This window comes from Dermochelys coriacea, chromosome 7 (genome assembly GCF_009764565.3).
Source record: "Dermochelys coriacea isolate rDerCor1 chromosome 7, rDerCor1.pri.v4, whole genome shotgun sequence".
NCBI lineage: Eukaryota > Metazoa > Chordata > Testudines > Dermochelyidae > Dermochelys > Dermochelys coriacea.
Genome location: NC_050074.1, coordinates 25523835 through 25542399, shown reverse-complemented (window position 1 = coordinate 25542399; position 18565 = coordinate 25523835). Strand labels below are relative to the sequence as shown.

The window sequence follows — 18565 nt, the reverse complement described above, 5'->3', positions numbered from 1 at the left end:
TTTCAGTTTTGCAGCAGCTTTTCTCACCCTGTTTAACAGCTTATGCTTCATAATCATTTGGTTTTTTAAAAAGTATATTTTCCTTTCCTATTGCTTGCTCGCTCAGCACCTTGGGTATTTCCTCTTGGAAACTCAAGAGAAATTTGGTAGCCCTGCCTCCAGGTGGTGATGGCATACTGATGACACTCTTCCTAAACTAAAAGGTGAGTGAAAATGATCTAGGCTTCTAGAGCAATCTTATACAGACAGGTTGAGAATTGCCTTACAGTTCTCCCAAAATATAAAACAACTTCTTTCATTTGTTTTATTTTCCCATTCAAAATAAGATGCCTGATGAGATACTGTGCATTGCCTTTACAGAACTGTTTGTGCAGAATTCAAGTATTAATCTTTATTGCTGATAGTAGATCGCATTCATCTGAGGGAAACTGAAAACTATTTTGTGACTTAAGTCTTTTGACTTAAGTCTTGTGACTTTTATGGGTGTCCTCTTACAAAAAAATATTTGATTGTGAGTTTGACCCCATGTTGGAGTGTCTATTACCAGAGAGAAGAAAGTTAGAGTTCACACAGAAGAAAAATATTTAAATCATGTGATGTACAGTATTCAACTCAACTCATTTTTTCCTTTTTGTTAGAAGAATAATGAGACTGTTAAACAGTGCATCAAAGTAAGTACAACATATTGATTAAAATAAGTTGATAAGACCTGAACTGGATTCTAGCAATGAAAGCATATAATAGTGTACCAAAAACTCGTGTCGTCAAAATTATTTTTTTCTATCATATATATTCATGATTTTGTGTCAGGTGGAAGAGATTATATAGAGATGCAGTCAATATTTCCCTAAAAAGATTTTTAAAAAACCACTACTACATTTGGTATAGATTGGAAATGTGCTGTACTTGTCTTAGTACCATTATCACAATACTTTTTTTTAAAAATCGTCACTGCGTTCCAGGTACAAATATGAAGTACATCTGTTAGGTGATTCTTTGCATTTCATTACACCACAAAAAGCTTAGAATTTATTCTCTCCATACTGTTCTGATTTTGAGGGACTGAAAATGTCTGAGCACCGAGAAAGTCTGGAAATTTTCCTAGATATATTTGAACAGATGAACAATCCTTTTTTTTTTTTTTTTTTTTGGGACTCGCCATTCTTCTATACATTTTTTGCCATGCAAACTTTAGTTCAGAGTTTAATTATTTAGTTGAATGATTATCCAAAGTTCACACACTACTTTTGATTAGTTTAAGTTAACATTTCATTATTAATTTAAAGATTAACAATCCTATTTCATAGGCCACACAAATCAAGAAGACAGACTTATTCTATATTACATATCAAGGCAGATGTCGGATTTATTCTAAAAATGAATTTTAGGACCATATCAGACATTTGAAAAAGTGACACCTTCACTTTTTTCCTGGTAAAAGCTGATATGAAATTTAACTTTTTTTTATTATCAGCTGTCCTCACTGAGAGTTTTCAGCAATGCCAATTAACCAACAAAATACCTTTCCATTCTCCTTGAGAGCTTCAGCTAGTTTCCCAGCTCCAAATTTCTTTTTACATTACTTTTCTTCTCTTGAGAAATGCAGACTGGAAGCCTAGAGTATTTTCACTTTATTATAATTGAAAGTAATTGTCTCTGCTGAGAGTCAGCAATAGCCACGTTTCTCTTGACCCTCTAAGAGTAAAACCCCAGGGATGTTTTCAGAGAGCTGCATTTGAGACAAAACCAGTGACTTCCCTGTAGTGAGTAATTCAACAGCTTGAAAAAGTGGGGAAAGGTGTGCTGTTTTCAATTAATCTCTTAAGAGGACTAGCTTTTGGCTGCGCTTCCTGAAGCTGTTCAATGAGACTTGAAATAAAACGGTCTTTTCAAAAATTAACAAGGTTAAGTGATTCATTGGGGTTGTATTTATGTGCAGACAACAAGCTCAAATTGCATTCCTACCACAACAGTGGGACAAATAGCACCTGATATTGCCTCCCCACTCCCCAGATCGTGCGCTCTCCACTCAAATGCAGCAGCTTGTGTCTTAAACCCACATCTACTAAGTCTGTCCTTGTGACTCATAGGTGGGCTATCGATTTTGATCCCAATGGGTGAAATTATTACGTTGCTTTATTTGATGCAGAGTGAGTCTAGATTATATGTCAGTGGCTCTTTCACTCTGACTCCTGGTTTAATGTTTTAATTTTTTAATAGACGTACAAACCCATTTGGTGAATCTGGAGGCAAAAAATGCAAAACAGAAGGTAAAACAGGATTTCACTTAAGTATAAAATATTCTTGATTGAGATAATCTTCAAAACTAATTTTGCTTTTTATAGAAGCTATAAAATTAAGACTTGTATGCTAGTATTCAGTTAAAGCATACTTGAGTGCTTTCTTCATCTATAGCAGATGTCTCTAAGATAATTAGCTCAGCACCCATTGCTGGACTGCTGGATTGCAATAGTACATACTGCATCAGATGAGTCAGGTGAGACTACAGTCTGGAAGTCTAACTATTTGAGTCTTTCATGTTGGTTAAACCTAAGTGAAAAACTTAGTAGACAGATGTGTATCTTGCTGTTTCAGTAACTGCATCTGTGATTCATAAACAAATACTGGAAGTATAATTTTTAGTTAGAGAGTGTGGGTTGGGATTTTGTTTATAATATTTTATTAACTTAGAAATCCTTCTTCTGTGATTAGTCATGGAAACAGTAATGTTTAAATAGGAAAACCCAGAAATGGTTGGTACTGCTTATTGAATACTCTTATCTGTCTTAGATTCCATTCTTCACCAGTTATTTGTTATAAGATTCCTTGGCTCCATGGAGGTTAAATCTGATGAAAGTCCAGATGTTGTGTATGAAACAATGCGCCAAATACTAGCAGCCCGGGCTATCCATAATATTTTCAGGATGACAGAATCACATTTATTAGTCAGTTGTGACTGTTTAAAGTAAGTATGCTTCCTACATTTTCCTGAAGTTGACTTTCACAAGTATATTTTCAAATGACCCTTTCAATTTAGTAAAATTTACTGTGTGATTTGTTTGTTTAATTAACATTTTAGGTTAATAGATCCACAGACGCAAGTTACAAGGCTCAGGGTAAGTAATTTAATTTAATGTTAAAGCAACCAATTCTTTTTTTTCTGATTATGTCTAATTTTGTTTGAATACAATTTTCATTCTCTTAAATATCAACAATACTGTGATACTGTGTAATGAGATTTCTAAATGATTTCCCACAAAACTTAAGTTATCAGTTTACTGAACTATGTATTAAAATAGCTAAGTGAAAAAGACTGTTTTGGGTGATGAATTAATTTGATTAAGTAAACATTTCAAACAGTGCCTTTTTCATTATTTGAAATGGCAAGAGCATAATAAAATTGGCAAGATAGGTTTGTGTAGTAAGTAATACAAAGTCAGACATTAACTTTAAGGATGGGATGTCAGTTACACGAATCAGGAAATTCAAAAGGCTATCGCTCTAATGCATTATTAAATTGGCCATGTTGCATGTCTTGTATGTGACATGTCTTACGATCAACTTATTTATTTTTATCTCTAAAAATTAATAATACAGAGTAATGACTTGCATCTAAAAGAAATCAGTGGAATACTTGACAAAATATATTCAGTATGGCCACGTTAACCTTCAGTAATAATCTTAACTTTTTTTTTTATTTTTGATTTCTGTTTGCTTAATTTTTTTAGTCTGTATTGCATGAACAATAATGCTTTACATTTGATCTCTGGGTCTTTTTTAGAGAGCTGAAGAGAATTAATTGTGTTAAGTGTCTTAAGGACTCCTTAATAAATGAAGTATGTAAAACTTCTCAATGCTAAAAGCAGCTGTGCATTCATGAACTCTAAGGCCTAAAATGCAGAGCTGTCTTAGAGCTGTAAGCTGTTAAATAGAAAAGGAGTACTTGTGGCACCTTAGAGACTAACAAATTTATTAGAGCATAAGCTTTCGTGAGCTACAGCTCACTTCATCGGATGCATGTGGTGGAAAAAACAGAGGAGAGATTTTTACACACACACACACACACACACACACACACACACACACACACACACACACACACACACAGAGAACATGAAACAATGGGTTTATCATACACACTGTAAGGAGAGTGTAGATAAGATAAGCCATCACCAACAGCAGGGGGGGGAAAGGAGGAAAACCTTTCATGGTGACAAGCAAGGTAGGCTAATTCCAGCAGTTAACAAGAATATCAGAGGAACAGTGGGGGGTGGGGTGGGAGGGAGAAATACCATGGGGAAATAGTTTTACTTTGTGTAATGACTCATCCATTCCCAGTCTCTATTCAAGCCTAAGTTAATTGTATCCAATTTGCAAATTAATTCCAATTCAGCAGTCTCTCGTTGAAGTCTGTTTTTTGAAGCTTTTTTGTTGAAGGATAGCCACTCTTAGGTCTGTGATCGAGTGACCAGAGAGATTGAAGTGTTCTTCAACTGGTTTTTGAATGTTATAATTCTTGACGTCTGATTTGTGTCCATTCATTCTTTTACGTAGAGACTGTCCAGTTGGGCCAATGTACATGGCAGAGGGGCATTGCTGGCACATGATGGCATATATCACATTGGTAGATGCGCAGGTGAACGAGCCTCTGATAGTGTGGCTGATGTGATTAGGCCCTATGATGGTATCCCCTGAATAGATATGTGGACAGAGTTGGCAACGGGCTTTGTTGCAAGGATAGGTTCCTGGGTTAGTGGTTCTGTTGTGTGGTGTGTGGTTGCTGGTGAGTATTTGCTTCAGATTGGGGGGCTGTCTGTAAGCAAGGACTGGTCTGTCTCCCAAGATCTGTGAGAGTGATGGGTCGTCCTTCAGGATAGGTTGTAGATCCTTGATGATGCGTTGGAGAGGTTTTAGTTGGGGGCTGAAGGTGATGGCTAGTGGCGTTCTGTTGTTTTCTTTGTTGGGCCTGTCCTGTAGTAGGTGACTTCTGGGTACTCTTCTGGCTCTGTCAATCTGTTTCTTCACTTCAGCAGGTGGGTATTGTAGTTGCATGATAGAGATCTTGTAGGTATTTGTCTCTGTCTGAGGGGTTGGAGCAAATGCGGTTATATCGTAGCGCTTGGCTGTAGACAATGGATCGAGTGGTATGATCTGGATGAAAGCTAGAGGCATGTAGGTAGGAATAGCGGTCAGTAGGTTTCCGATATAGGGTGGTGTTTATGTGACCATCGCTTATTAGCACCGTAGTGTCCAGGAAGTGGATCTCTTGTGTGGACTGGTCCAGGCTGAGGTTGATGGTGGGATGGAAATTGTTGAAATCATGGTGGAATTCCTCAAGAGCTTCTTTTCCATGGGTCCAGATGATGATGATGTCCTCAGTGTAGCACAAGTAGAGTAGGGGCATTAGGGGACGAGAGCTGAGGAAGCGTTGTTCTAAGTCAGCCATAAAAATGTTGGCATACTGTGGGGCCATGCGGGTACCCGTCGCAGTGCCGCTGATTTGAAGGTATACATTGTCACCAAATGTGAAATAGTTATGGGTGAGGACAAAGTCACAAAGTTCAGCCACCAGGTTAGCCGTGACAGTATCGGGGATACTGTTCCTGACAGCTTGTAGTCCATCTTTGTGTGGAATGTTGGTGTAGAGGGCTTCTACATCCATAGTGGCTAGGATGGTGTTTTTAGGAAGATCACCAATGGACTGTAGTTTCCTCAGGAAGTCAGTGGTGTCTCGAAGATAGCTGGGAGTGCTGGTAACGAAGGACCTGAGGAGGGAGTCTACATAGCCAGACAATCCTGCTGTCAGAGTGCCAATGTCTGAGATGATGGGGCGTCCAGGATTTCCAGGTTTATGGATCTTGGGTAGCAGATAGAATACCCCAGGTCGGGGTTCTATGGGTGTGCGGATTTGTTCTTGTGCTTTTTCAGGGAGTTTCTTGAGCAAATGCTGTAGTTTCTTTTGGTAACCCTCAGTGGGATCAGAGGGTAATGGCTTGTAGAAAGTGGTGTTGGAGAGCTGCCTAGTAGCCTCTTGTTCATATTCCGACCTATTCATGATGACGACAGCACCTCGATGGGTACCCGCATGGCCCCACAGTATGCCAACATTTTTATGGCTGACTTAGAACAACGCTTCCTCAGCTCTCATCCCCTAATGCCCTACTCTACTTGCGCTACATTGATGACATCTTCATCATCTGGACCCATGGAAAAGAAGCTCTTGAGGAATTCCACCATGATTTCAACAATTTCCATCCCACCATCAACCTCAGCCTGGACCAGTCCACACAAGAGATCCACTTCCTGGACACTACGGTGCTAATAAGCGATGGTCACATAAACACCACCCTATATCGGAAACCTACTGACCGCTATTCCTACCTACATGCCTCTAGCTTTCATCCAGATCATACCACTCGATCCATTGTCTACAGCCAAGCGCTACGATATAACCGCATTTGCTCCAACCCCTCAGACAGAGACAAATACCTACAAGATCTCTATCATGCAACTACAATACCCACCTGCTGAAGTGAAGAAACAGATTGACAGAGCCAGAAGAGTACCCAGAAGTCACCTACTACAGGACAGGCCCAACAAAGAAAACAACAGAACGCCACTAGCCATCACCTTCAGCCCCCAACTAAAACCTCTCCAACGCATCATCAAGGATCTACAACCTATCCTGAAGGACGACCCATCACTCTCACAGATCTTGGGAGACAGACCAGTCCTTGCTTACAGACAGCCCCCCAATCTGAAGCAAATACTCACCAGCAACCACACACCACACAACAGAACCACTAGCCCAGGAACCTATCCTTGCAACAAAGCCCGTTGCCAACTCTGTCGACATATCTATTCAGGGGATACCATCATAGGGCCTAATCACATCAGCCACACTATCAGAGGCTCGTTCACCTGCGCATCTACCAATGTGATATATGCCATCATGTGCCAGCAATGCCCCTCTGCCATGTACGTTGGCCAAACTGGACAGTCTCTGCGTAAAAGAATGAATGGACACAAATCAGACGTCAAGAATTATAACATTCAAAAACCAGTTGGAGAACACTTCAATCTCTCTGGTCACTCGATCACAGACCTAAGAGTGGCTATCCTTCAACAAAAAAGCTTCAAAAACAGACTCCGAGAGACTGCTGAATTGGAATTAATTTGCAAACTGGATACAATTAACTTAGGCTTGAATAGAGACTGGGAATGGATGAGTCATTACACAATAGTAAAACTATTTCCCCATGAAAAGGAGTACCCGTGGCACCTTAGAGACGAACAAATTTATTAGAGCATAAGCTTTTGTGAGCTACAGCTCACTGCATCGGATGCATTTGGTGGAAAAAGCAGAGGAGAGATTTATATACACACACACACCACACAGAGAGAGAGAGAACATGAAACAATGGGTTTATCATACACACTGTAAGGAGAGTGATCACTTAAGATAAGCCATCACCAGCAGCAGGGGGGGGAAAGGAGGAAAACCTTTCATGGTGACAAGCAAGGTAGGCTAATTCCAGCAGTTAACAAGAATATCAGAAGAACAGTGGGGGGGGGGTGGGGGGGAGGGAGAAATACCATGGGGAAATAGCTTCTTTTCCATGGGTCCAGATGATGAAGATGTCATCAATGTAGCGCAAATAGAGTAGGGGCATTAGGGGACGAGAGCTGAGGAAGCGTTGTTCTAAGTCAGCCATAAAAATGTTGGCATACTGTGGGGCCATGCGGGTACCCATCGCAGTGCCGCTGATTTGAAGGTATACATTGTCACCAAATGTGAAATAGTTATGGGTCAGGACAAAGTCACAAAGTTCAGCCACCAGGTTAGCCGTGACAGTATCGGGGATACTGTTCCTGACGGCTTGTAGTCGATCTTTGTGTGGAATGTTGGTGTAGAGGGCTTCTACATTCATAGTGGCTAGGATGGTGTTTTTAGGAAGATCACCAATGGACTGTAGTTTCCTCAGGAAGTCAGTGGTGTCTCGAAGATAGCTGGGAGTGCTGGTAAGGAAGGGCCTGAGGATGGAGTCTACATAGCCAGACAATCCTGCTGTCAGGGTGCCAATGCAAGCCCTCTACAAACAAACTGGATACAATTAACTTAGGCTTGAATAGAGACTGGGAATGGATGAGTCATTACAGAAAGTAAAACTATTTCCCCATGGTATTTCTCCCTCCCACCCCACCCCCCACTGTTCCTCTGATATTCTTGTTAACTGCTGGAATTAGCCTACCTTGCTTGTCACCATGAAAGGTTTTCCTCCTCCCCCCCCCCCCCCCCCCCCCCCCCCCCCCCGCTGCTGGTGATGGCTTATCTTAAGTGATCACTCTCCTTACAGTGTGTATGATAAACCCATTGTTTCATGTTCTCTGTGTGTGTGTATATAAAACTCTCCTCTGTTTTTTCCACCAAATGCATCCGATGAAGTGAGCTGTAGCTCACGAAAGCTTATGCGCTAATAAATTTGTTAGTCTTTAAGGTGCCACAAGTACTCCTTTTCTTTAAGCTGTTAAATGTGACCTAAGGCAATTCATCATGTGCCCAGTGGTCTAAACTGTTTTAGTATGAGGGCTCCAAAAAAAACCTAAATAAAAAAAAAATTATGGTGTAACTGTTTTAACTTTTAGTTGTCATAATTTTAAAACTAATTTAAACTATTTTCTTCAATCTTCAGTTGTTTTCCATCTTTTGTGAAGTTTTGAAAAGAACCCAAGTTTGAAATTTCTATCTTCAGCCTTTTTTTAATTATGGGAGTGCAAAAATGTTAACTGAACATAATACAAAAAGTGTGTGTGTGTGTGTGTGTGTGTGTGTGCGCGCGCGCATGCATGCACAACTCAAAATTCGTGAACGTATTCAGGTCATAGTTTTTGAAAACAATCCATCCTTCGACTGAGACCACATATTGAAAATTGAGTCCCAGAAGGAATTTGTATGAGAGAGCTGAGTATCTGAAAAAATGTGTGCGTGCACATGCCTAGAAAGGAAACAGGAACTCAGACTTCACTGTAACATTTGTTGTATGCAAATGCTATACTACTCTCTGCACAATATACGTTTTTGAAAGATCTGCATGTGTTTGGTCACTGAATGTTTTTGATAACTTGTTTCAGTTTGCTGCAATGCCAAAAGCATTTTCCAGCAATTTGATCAGGTATAATAAAATTCTTTCTGCTGATCATGTCCATTTATTTTGTTGTTTTAGTAAGCTATAGTATATCGATATCTGGTATTCAAAGATGTATAGATCAAACTTTAAATTCACATTATTTCATCCTTTTTTTTGACAGTTTCCTTTGCCAAGTGTAGTCTTGTATGCTACACACCAGGAGAATAAACGCCTTTTTGGATTTGTGCTTCGGTCCTCAGGAGGGAGAGTTGAGGGCCATACAACATCTGTCTGTTATATATTTGAATCAAACAATGAAGGGGAAAAGGTATTACAGTACTATGTTACTTACACTTTTATCTTGTCTCAAATTTGACGTGGATTTCAAGGTCTTAGCTCTCATTCAAGTCGTATGAAGAAATTTTTAGAAGTGGGGTTTTTTGGGGCGGGGGAGGTTGTTTTTTTATGGTATGTTAAGCTATCAGTCCAAGAATCTGAAAGTGCTTTAATATACAAAGTCTAGTTAAGAAAAATTTCCACAACTTCAATTTTAAAGGAATATTTATTTTTCATACTTTCTGAATATTCAATTTGTTTCTATTTAGATTTGCGACTCTGTTGGACTGGCAAAACAGATTGCTTTTCATTCAGAATTGGTAAGATTCTTAAGTAGGGAAAAAAGGGAGGGTGGGGGGGTGTGTGTGTGTGCGCACGCGCGCGTGTGCAAAATGCAGTATGCGAAGTATGTAGATAATAGCACTGTGTCTGGCAGCAATCTGCAGACTAAATTTCTAAAGAGTCGATTGCATAGTATCTAGGTGATATTTAAACTTGTCAAGAAGTGATAAAGATTGAATAGGTTTCATACTAAGACTGATTGGAAAAGCATATTGCAGATACATTTTTTTTGTTCATTTCAGCAGAGATAAGTCTTAAGGTAAGAATAATGGTATATATACTTCGTTAAATCAAACATTGATATAACTATCTTAAGGAAACTCCTACAAAGTGGCAGTGTTTTATATATCCCAGTTTACAAAGATTAGCCTTATTTATATCTTTACTTCTTTAGGATCGTAGAGCATCAGAAAAACAAAAAGTAATAGACAAAGTAAAGGAGAAACAGCAGAAAGAACTCAGTAAACAAAAGCAAATTGAAAAGGTATGTCTCAGATTACTTATAGTGCTAATATTTTCTTATTCATTAACCTTCATGCTGTCTTTCATGGCTCTTTACCTCAGACTACATCACATTCATTAGTAGAAAAAACACGGTGGGCTTGATTTTACCTGGAAACTGTCAATTTGATTTTTTTAATTTGCTAAATGTAGTAAATTTTGGATTTTGAGATCTTAGTATGTCTTAGACTGTGGAAAAATTTTAGGATTAAATCTGAAAAATTTTATTTCTCCTTCACTTCCTGAATCTAAACTTGAATAAAGGTTAAACTTTTTAAAAGTTTCCATGTGGTTGGCAGCGTCCTTATAACCAAGCTGTTTATGGATGATGATGGTATGTCAGTCTGTAGGCTAAAGGCCTCATATTTTCAGTGCTGATAGTCAGCTTTGCAAATTCATGCCTCCCTCTAAGCATTGAGCACCTTGCTACCACAGCAGTGGACCCCTTGATCTGATGCTGTAAGTAAGCTTTAATATTTTAAATTTTAGTCTAGATCCTCACTGAAGCAAACTGAGAAAACATGCATATGAGATACAACAGATGATGTATTCGAACTCATCTTAGATAAACTGCTTTTAAAAGTTTAGTCTTTTGAAAAATGATCGAGTCTGCCCCCAGTTGCAAGTAAAAGTCAAACTGTAACTCTAAAAATATTGACAGGTTTCAGAGTAGCAGCCGTGTTAGTCTGTATTCGCAAAAAAGAAAAGGAGTACTTGTGGCACCTTAGAGAAAAACAAATTTATTAGAGCATAAGCTTTCGTGAGCTACAGCTCACTTCTTTTAAGTGAGCTGTAGCTCACAAAAGCTTATGCTCTAATAAATTTGTTAGTCTCTAAGGTGCCACAAGTACTCCTTTTCTTTTTTCTAAAAATATTGTTAACCTAATCCCACCTCCTCCCCTCCCCTGTTACTATTGCATTGTTTTACTGACTTTAAAAAACAAACAAACAAATAATAAAACTCCAAAACCAAATGGTCTATTATGAAATTTTATACATCAGAGATCATAAATATTATATTGTATTTCAAAGTTTGAGTTCTTCTGCAATATTGCTCGTCCGTGTAGAATTGAGTTTGCTGAGAATATGAATACATTACTTAGTAGAATAAAATGTTTTCTTGTTAGTTGTTCAAATAGAGCTAGCTGCTGCCTAGGTAGATAAAACCAATGATTAAAAATTATTTTTAATTTAAATTAAATCAAGATTAAATTAAAACACCTATTAAAATTATATTTTAAATCATGATTGCCTATGTTAAGGCCTATTAAAATACATTTTTTTTAAAGAAAATTAAGCAGTATATGTTTGCTGCAAGATTTAAAAAAAAAAAAAAAAAAAAAAGTCAAACCACTTAACTGGTGGAAGTCGTATAGATCCAGTGTTTGACAGCAGTCACCTCTTCTGCAGGTGCAAAGAATATTTTCTGCATTTCAGTTTATTCCACCAGTTCAGATCAATTACTAGTTCATTCAAAGTTCAGAAACCAGTGGGAGTTGAAAAAGCAGAAAAGTTTGTTTTCCTCTTTAGATCTATGAATAAAAACTGGATGTGAGAGAATGAAGTCTACTAGTTCTAAAATCTTGAAGGACACTCTGGTCACCATCAGTTCAGTTCGCTCACTAAAGATAATACTTCAATAAATCAGTTAATTTTAAATGCAAAATGTTTTGATGAACTTTTTTATGTATCCAGTGTAGTTAAGGTAGTTTTATTTAGTTAATTTAAAAAAAAATTAAATATTGTTTCTGTGCATTTAATTGAATTTGAATTTCCATCCACATAGAATGTGATACATCACAAGTAAAAAATTAATATTCATCTAGTAAATTAGAAATGCACTATTTTTTAAAATAACATACAAATTAAGAATCTGAATAAAGGTAAATTTAAGATACATAATCGCTTAAATAAATGTTTGTAGATGTACTATATCCTCTTGATTAGCAAAACTAAGCACCAGATTTAGCCTAAAAACTGAATTTAGTTGCAAATTAACACTTTTTTTTTTAATGGTTACTGCTACCAAACGACACACCAACCTCTTTTAGGGAAATAACTAAAAAGTACAAATGCAAGACAAGATTAAAATTGATTATTTAAATCAAGGTTTTCTTTCTGCTTTAAATCATGATTTAAATCCATCTGTGCTAGTCACTGATGTTATTGTTCTTGGTTTTCCATAGAATCTTTTAAATTCTTCTCTACAAAGCGTTTACTAATCAAGTTGCCACTGCTCTAAATAAGTTCTTTCCACTGTTGCAGAAGGGCACTGGAATTCCTTTTCACTATGTAAAGTTCTGAAGTGAATATTTTTTCCCCTTCTCTTCCTTCCTCCCTGCCTCCCATATTAGGACTTGGAGGAGCAGAGCCGATTGATAGCTGCTTCCAGTAGACCCAGTCAGAGCAGTGGAGAGGGACAATTTGTAGTCCTTAGCCATAGCCAGTCAGAAGACAGTGATTTGGGAGAAGATGGGAAGAAGAAAAGAGAGTCCGAAGCATGAGGTTACTGATCTTGTTAAAACTGGAATCTTTGGACGTATCTGTGGTGAAATGGCACAAATTACATAAGAAGAGAAAATGGAAATGGAGGGTCTGCTTATTATATAGAACACTTAACAATATGCTGACCAGATTATACTTTTTTTTTTATTTTAAACATTCATTAACTAACTTTGCCTTTTAATGTAAATAAATACCTTCTTCCATGTGTCAGAAAGAGGCATGGTGACTTGCCATGTTTACTACAGAATTACATCTTCGACTTCTCTTAAAATGGAAACTTTTTTTCACTTACCTGGTTATGCAGCTGACTGTTTTGAAGCAAAAATTCATCTTCTGATTGGGCTTCAACAGTACACTGAAATATTGTTCTTGAAATTGCTGTACACACAACATTTTGCGTGGAACAAAAGTGGGCTTTGAACTGAAACAGTGCTAAGCTGTATCTAAATACTGTTGCAGAGAATTTTCTGGGTTTATAAAAAAATTAATCCTCAATAATACCAGATAAATGTGCAATAGTTTTAGATTGATGAGAGAGAGATTATAATTTTTGTTTTATGTTGAATTGGATGGTACTGTCTCTGTTTCCTTTTTAATACAACTTACGACACTTCATTGGATAGTAAAAAAGATTTTACTCCATTTAACCTAGGTAAGACTTAGAAGGATGTATTTGCATCTTGGTGCATGGGGAATTGTGTTATAAACCCTTTCACTTCAAGATGAGAATACAGTGTGTATATTCCTGAAAGTAAAAGTACCACATTCTCAGTTCTCTGTCATGGGACTGTAGTAACTGTCCAGTACTTGGGGTTTACTTTATAATAAAAAGTATGTTAACATTGTGAAAATGTTGGATTGAACCAGCTGTTTTGAAGATCTTTTAAATACCCACATGCCTTGGAACCAGTTCACTAAATTTACTAGGAAGAGGTTGGCGGGGGAGGGGATTGGGTCATTGCATGTAAATGTATTTTGCAAAAAATATTTAATAGCAATAGGGTGCAAGCATACAAATCATACTTTCTATCTAAACTGCTTGAAGCATTTTTCACAGGTGTCTGCTTACAGCTCTTAAGCCTGATCTCCATACTACTGCATGATGTACATAACTTATTTTGTACTATATCAAATGTGCTTTGACCTTTTCATCCTGAATAGGAAACCAGTTAATGTAAGAGAATTTATTTATTTTTGCACTGATTACTGTATATAGTGAAGTCCAATGAACAGAAGATACATTTATGTATCAGTGTCAGGGAAAATCTAGTGTAGTACAGTAATGCAAGGAAATGTACTAAACATGAAAATAGAGATTTATCTCTGGGTCGGTTTCAATTTATATATATTTTCCAGTTTATATAAGGCTTTCTACTTGTTCTAAATGTCATTTCTTATTCATTATATAAGTTACTGTATACATCCATTCCCATGAATAGCTATCCTTCAATCTAGAAGACTGCCCATTTATTCCTGCCAACTTGAAGATCCAAAGGCAGCATATGCAGATTTTTCTCCCTGTTCCTGATCCTAGGCTTATAAAAGGATGGTTGGTACCAGGAGTTTTGGACTTTCTATCTCCGCAATTTTGCATTGGCTGCTTACGTTTCTGACTAACTTTTCTCACTTGTATTTCTTCTTGCAGACCAGGTGACAGCCTACTTCATACTTACTGTATCTCGCAATCTGCCTCCTCTACCTGCTTAAAATCCAGCTAAAAATTTCCAAAAACCCACAGAAAGAGTATGAAATCGTGTCTTTTCAGTTTCTAGTTTATTAAGTGTTCTAGTTATCTCCCTGTGCAGGATTGCTTAGTGGATTGGCCAATTTAAGTGCAAACCCACCACACTTCATGTGGGAGACAGTATCTACTTGAAGTTTTCTTGATATTCAATTTAAAATTTTCCTTAAGCTTTATTGCATTATTCTTATTGAAGGGATATTTCAGAAAATTGGGATTGTTTGCTCCCTTTGCTGTTGGGACTTTCATACCAATCAAAGGGCTTATCTGAACACTACATAGAATTAGTATAGCTTGTTACATGGCTATTCTGCCAGTACAGGGTCGGTCTTGCTCCATTCAAGGGTTTTGAATTGTCCCAGCAACTTTAAATCCTCTATCCTGCCTGACTCATGATCTACCAGAGGGATCATTAAAAGCATTGGAAATTAGCCATTTAATTTTTGATTATCAGCACTACCTAAATAGTTTAATTCATTCTCAACCTTTCTGTAAATTAAACAAGACACTTCAGTCATGATAGTCAAAGCCTAATCTCTTTCTACATATTTCACAGAAACCATTTTAGGGAAATGTTTAAGTTTCCAAAAATATTTTGGGATTATTTTTTCTTATCCCTCGGATTTAAAACCAGCTGGCTTAGTTATCCTGAGTCTAGCTGTCCAGGGCTCACAGGGAGCCATCGATATTTAGACTATTTCATCTCTTGTTAAATTAACCTAGCATAAATATTAGACTTACTTAAACTTGGAAAGGCTCTACAAGGAATAAGAAGGAAGAGAGGGGTAGGGGTGTGTGTGTTTAAAAAAAAAAAAAAAAAATTATGGTGGTATGTAGGTCTTGAAGATGTGACCTGATATTATTGTATCTCTTCCATTTGTTTCTTAGTTTCTGCATTAATGTCATGTTAGATGAGAACTGGGCAAAGTGCGGGCCATATCCGGCCTACGGGACCCTCCTGCCCAGTCCCCGAGCTCCTGGCCCAGGAGGCTTGCCCCCGACCCCTCCCCTGCTGTTCCCCCTCTAGATGGCCAGGCAGCACAGTTGCAGAGCCGCGGCCTGACCCGGTGCTCTGGGTGGCACGGCTGTAGCGCCACCAGCCACTGGCACTTCAGGCAGCGCGGTAAGGGGGCAGGGAGCAGGGGGATTGGATAGAGGGCAGGGGAGTTGGGGGTGGCGGTCAGGGGGCGGGGAACTGGGGGGTTGAATGGGGGCAGGGGTTCCGGAGGGCCAGTCAGGAAGGAGAGGGAGGGTTAGATGGGGCGGCGCGGGGCAGTCGGGGCACGGGTGGTGGATGGGGTAGGAGTCCCGGGGGAGCTGTTAGGGGATGGGGGGGTTGGATGGGGCAGGAGTCCCAGGGGGGGCTGTCAGGATGTGAGAAGTCGGGGGGGGGGGTCAGATACGAGGCAGGAGCCAGGCCATGCCTGGCTGTTTGGGGAGAAAGAGCCTCCCCAAGCGCCCTTCCATACAATTTTGGAAACCCATTGTGGCCCTGAGGCCAAAAAGTTTGCCCACCCCTGTGATAGACAGTTGTTTGAGCCTGATAATCGAGGAGCAAGAAGCATCTCTTTTTCTAGCATCTTAGAATGATTCTTTCAGCTACTAAAAAGAAGCTGCAAACCCATTTCTTGATGTTAGAAGTATCTTAAGAAAGGAATTGAATAAAGTGAGTGATGCCCAGGAAAAGAGAGGTAATTGAAGTGAATGAGAAAAGAGGTCCTTATACTTGGTAAAACAGTTTCATTGCCTACAGGGGATTAAAAACAGATGTAAGGCGATTCAGAGAGAGCATTGAAGGAAGTGGAGGCAGCACGAGTAGAGTGCATGCTGAAGGAGATTAGAGGGTAAAGTGAAGAGATGAAGGTGAGGCCAGTAGTGAGAAAGGTCAGGAATACTTAGTTTGCAATGCTTGAGAGATGGGGTGCCTGGATCTGTGACCTAGAACTACTTCAAAGCTGAGAGGGGTTTGCCCCAGTTACCCCTGGTAGAACTACCCAAGCCTCTCATATATGGGGCATGTACTGGTAGTTATTTTACACCACCTTGCCTTCCCCTTCATGCATGTATCCCTTGTCCTCATAGCAACTAGGAGTGAACATTTTTTTTCTCTGAATTATGAGTTCTCATTGCTCTGGGCCACGACCAGGGCACTAGTCTCATTTAAGGTATATCTACTCAGCAAAAGCTATGCAGGGCCTAGCCTACTTGACTTAGTTTGAATCTAGCTAGCGTGAATACAGTAGCAGTGAAAACAGCGTGGCATGCATGAGCAAGCAGAGTATATACGCAAGGTCTGTGCTGGGCTTGTACTACTTGCACTGAACCCTGCATTGTGCTGTCTTCATTACTACTGTTATCCACGCTATCAGGATTCAAGCTAGTTCAGGTCGACTAGCCTGTGCACAGCTTTGTAGAGGTACCCCTATTTTGGCAGTGAGTAAGCAGGAGGGCTAGTGAGCCTACTGACATGTAGGCTGGAAGGGATCTAAAGTCACTGCTAAAGGAGATGGAAGGATGAAGAACTAGGCCAATTACTAGTAAACAATAGTTGAAGGATAGATCAGCTCTGTGGTATAAAGCAGATTAATAAGGTACCATACTGCTCTCATGAAGGGTAGTATTACCTTTGAGCTTTATTGTTACATAGCCTATGTCAAAGTAGCTGTTTGGCTGTTTAGAGTGGATTTTACCCAGCAGAACGTACGTGTGTGTGTGTGTGTGTGTGTGTGTGTGTGTGTGTGTGTTTCCAAATGTAATTGCTTCTTTCAAACAGGGGTTTCAGGTTAGCTTCTGGGAGCTATAGGAGGTGATTTTTCCATATGTAACAGACTTTGGAACCATATTTTGAGTAAGTGAGTCAATCATTAGGGGAAAGTGCTTTTGCCAAGATTTTTAATAAATGCTAATGTTTGAGTGGAGTGCAGAGACTCTAATAAGTAGTACTTTTTTTTTTAAACATATACGCTCCATGTTCTTAAATCAGCTAATTTGGCATGGCTTTTCTTACATTAATGTTTGGCAGATTGCTATCAAAGTGCATGTTGAAATATTGATTAGAAACTCTTCATTGGGTTTTCACTTCTAGTTACTTTGCCTGCCCATCTTTCTGCTACTGGATGAATTATATAATCTATAGCACCTGAAGTAATGGTCCTACAGCATGTGAAACCAGTATGTTTGGTCTTTTTTAAAAGCTGTTACATAAAGACAGGTTTCAGAGTAGCAGCTGTGTTAGTCTGTATTCGCAAAAAGAAAAGGAGTACCTGGGGCACCTTAGAGACTAACAAATTTATTTGAGCATAAGCTTTTGTGAGCTACAGCTCACTTCATTGGATGATTTGGTGGAAAATACAGTGGGGAGATTTATATATACACACCCAGAGAACATGAAACAATGGGTTTTACCATACCCACTGTAAGGAGAGTGATCACTTAAGATGAGCCATCACCAGCAGCAGTGGGGAGAAAGGAGGAAAACCTTTCATGGTGACAAGCAAGGTAGGCTATTTCCAGCAGTTAACAAGAACATCTGAGGAACAGTGGGGGGGGGGGGAGAAATAACATGAGAAAATAGTTTTACTTTGTGTAATGACTCATCCATTCCCAGTCTCGGTTCAAGACTAAGTTAATAAAGGTGGCTAGCCTTCAACAAAAAAAACTTCAAAAACAGACTCCAATGACAGACTGCTGAATTGGAATTAATTTGCAAACTGGATACAATTAATGTATATGATAAAACCCATTGTTTCCTGTTCTCTGTGTGTGTATATAAATCTCCCCACTGTATTTTCCACCACATGCATCCAATGAAGTGAGCTGTAGCTCACGAAAGTTTATGCTCAAATAAATTTATTACTCTCTAAGGTGCTACAAGTACTCCTTTTTCTTTTTGTGGTTATGTAATGCATTGTGTTATACTGTGTGTATATCTCCAACATAGTCATGAAAAGTTTTTCTTTTGACACTGCCATTCTAATTAAGTTTAAAAGGTCCACGGTTTTGTCCCCTCAGA

At 38.8% G+C, this 18565-nt stretch overlaps 1 protein-coding gene across 4 annotated transcripts in view; it reads left to right on the top strand.

Moving 5' to 3' along the window:
- The window catches only part of APPL1 (adaptor protein, phosphotyrosine interacting with PH domain and leucine zipper 1), a 56549-nt gene extending 41830 nt beyond the window's left edge, over positions 1-14719 (top strand). For 3 of the 4 annotated variants that reach the window (XM_038408670.2, XM_038408671.2, XM_043520007.1), the window contains 7 exons: positions 2221-2270; positions 2791-2965; positions 3080-3116; positions 9310-9456; positions 9734-9784; positions 10201-10290; positions 12662-14719. In XM_038408670.2, coding sequence (XP_038264598.1) covers positions 2221-2270; positions 2791-2965; positions 3080-3116; positions 9310-9456; positions 9734-9784; positions 10201-10290; positions 12662-12811 — 700 coding nt within the window. In that variant the 3' untranslated portion in view covers positions 12812-14719. Of the gene's footprint in view, positions 1-2220; positions 2271-2790; positions 2966-3079; positions 3117-9309; positions 9457-9733; positions 9785-10200; positions 10291-10796; positions 10956-12661 lie in introns of those variants that run through there. The other variant, XM_043520008.1, reaches the window with a different exon arrangement.
- Positions 14720-18565: the final 3846 nt, after the last annotated feature.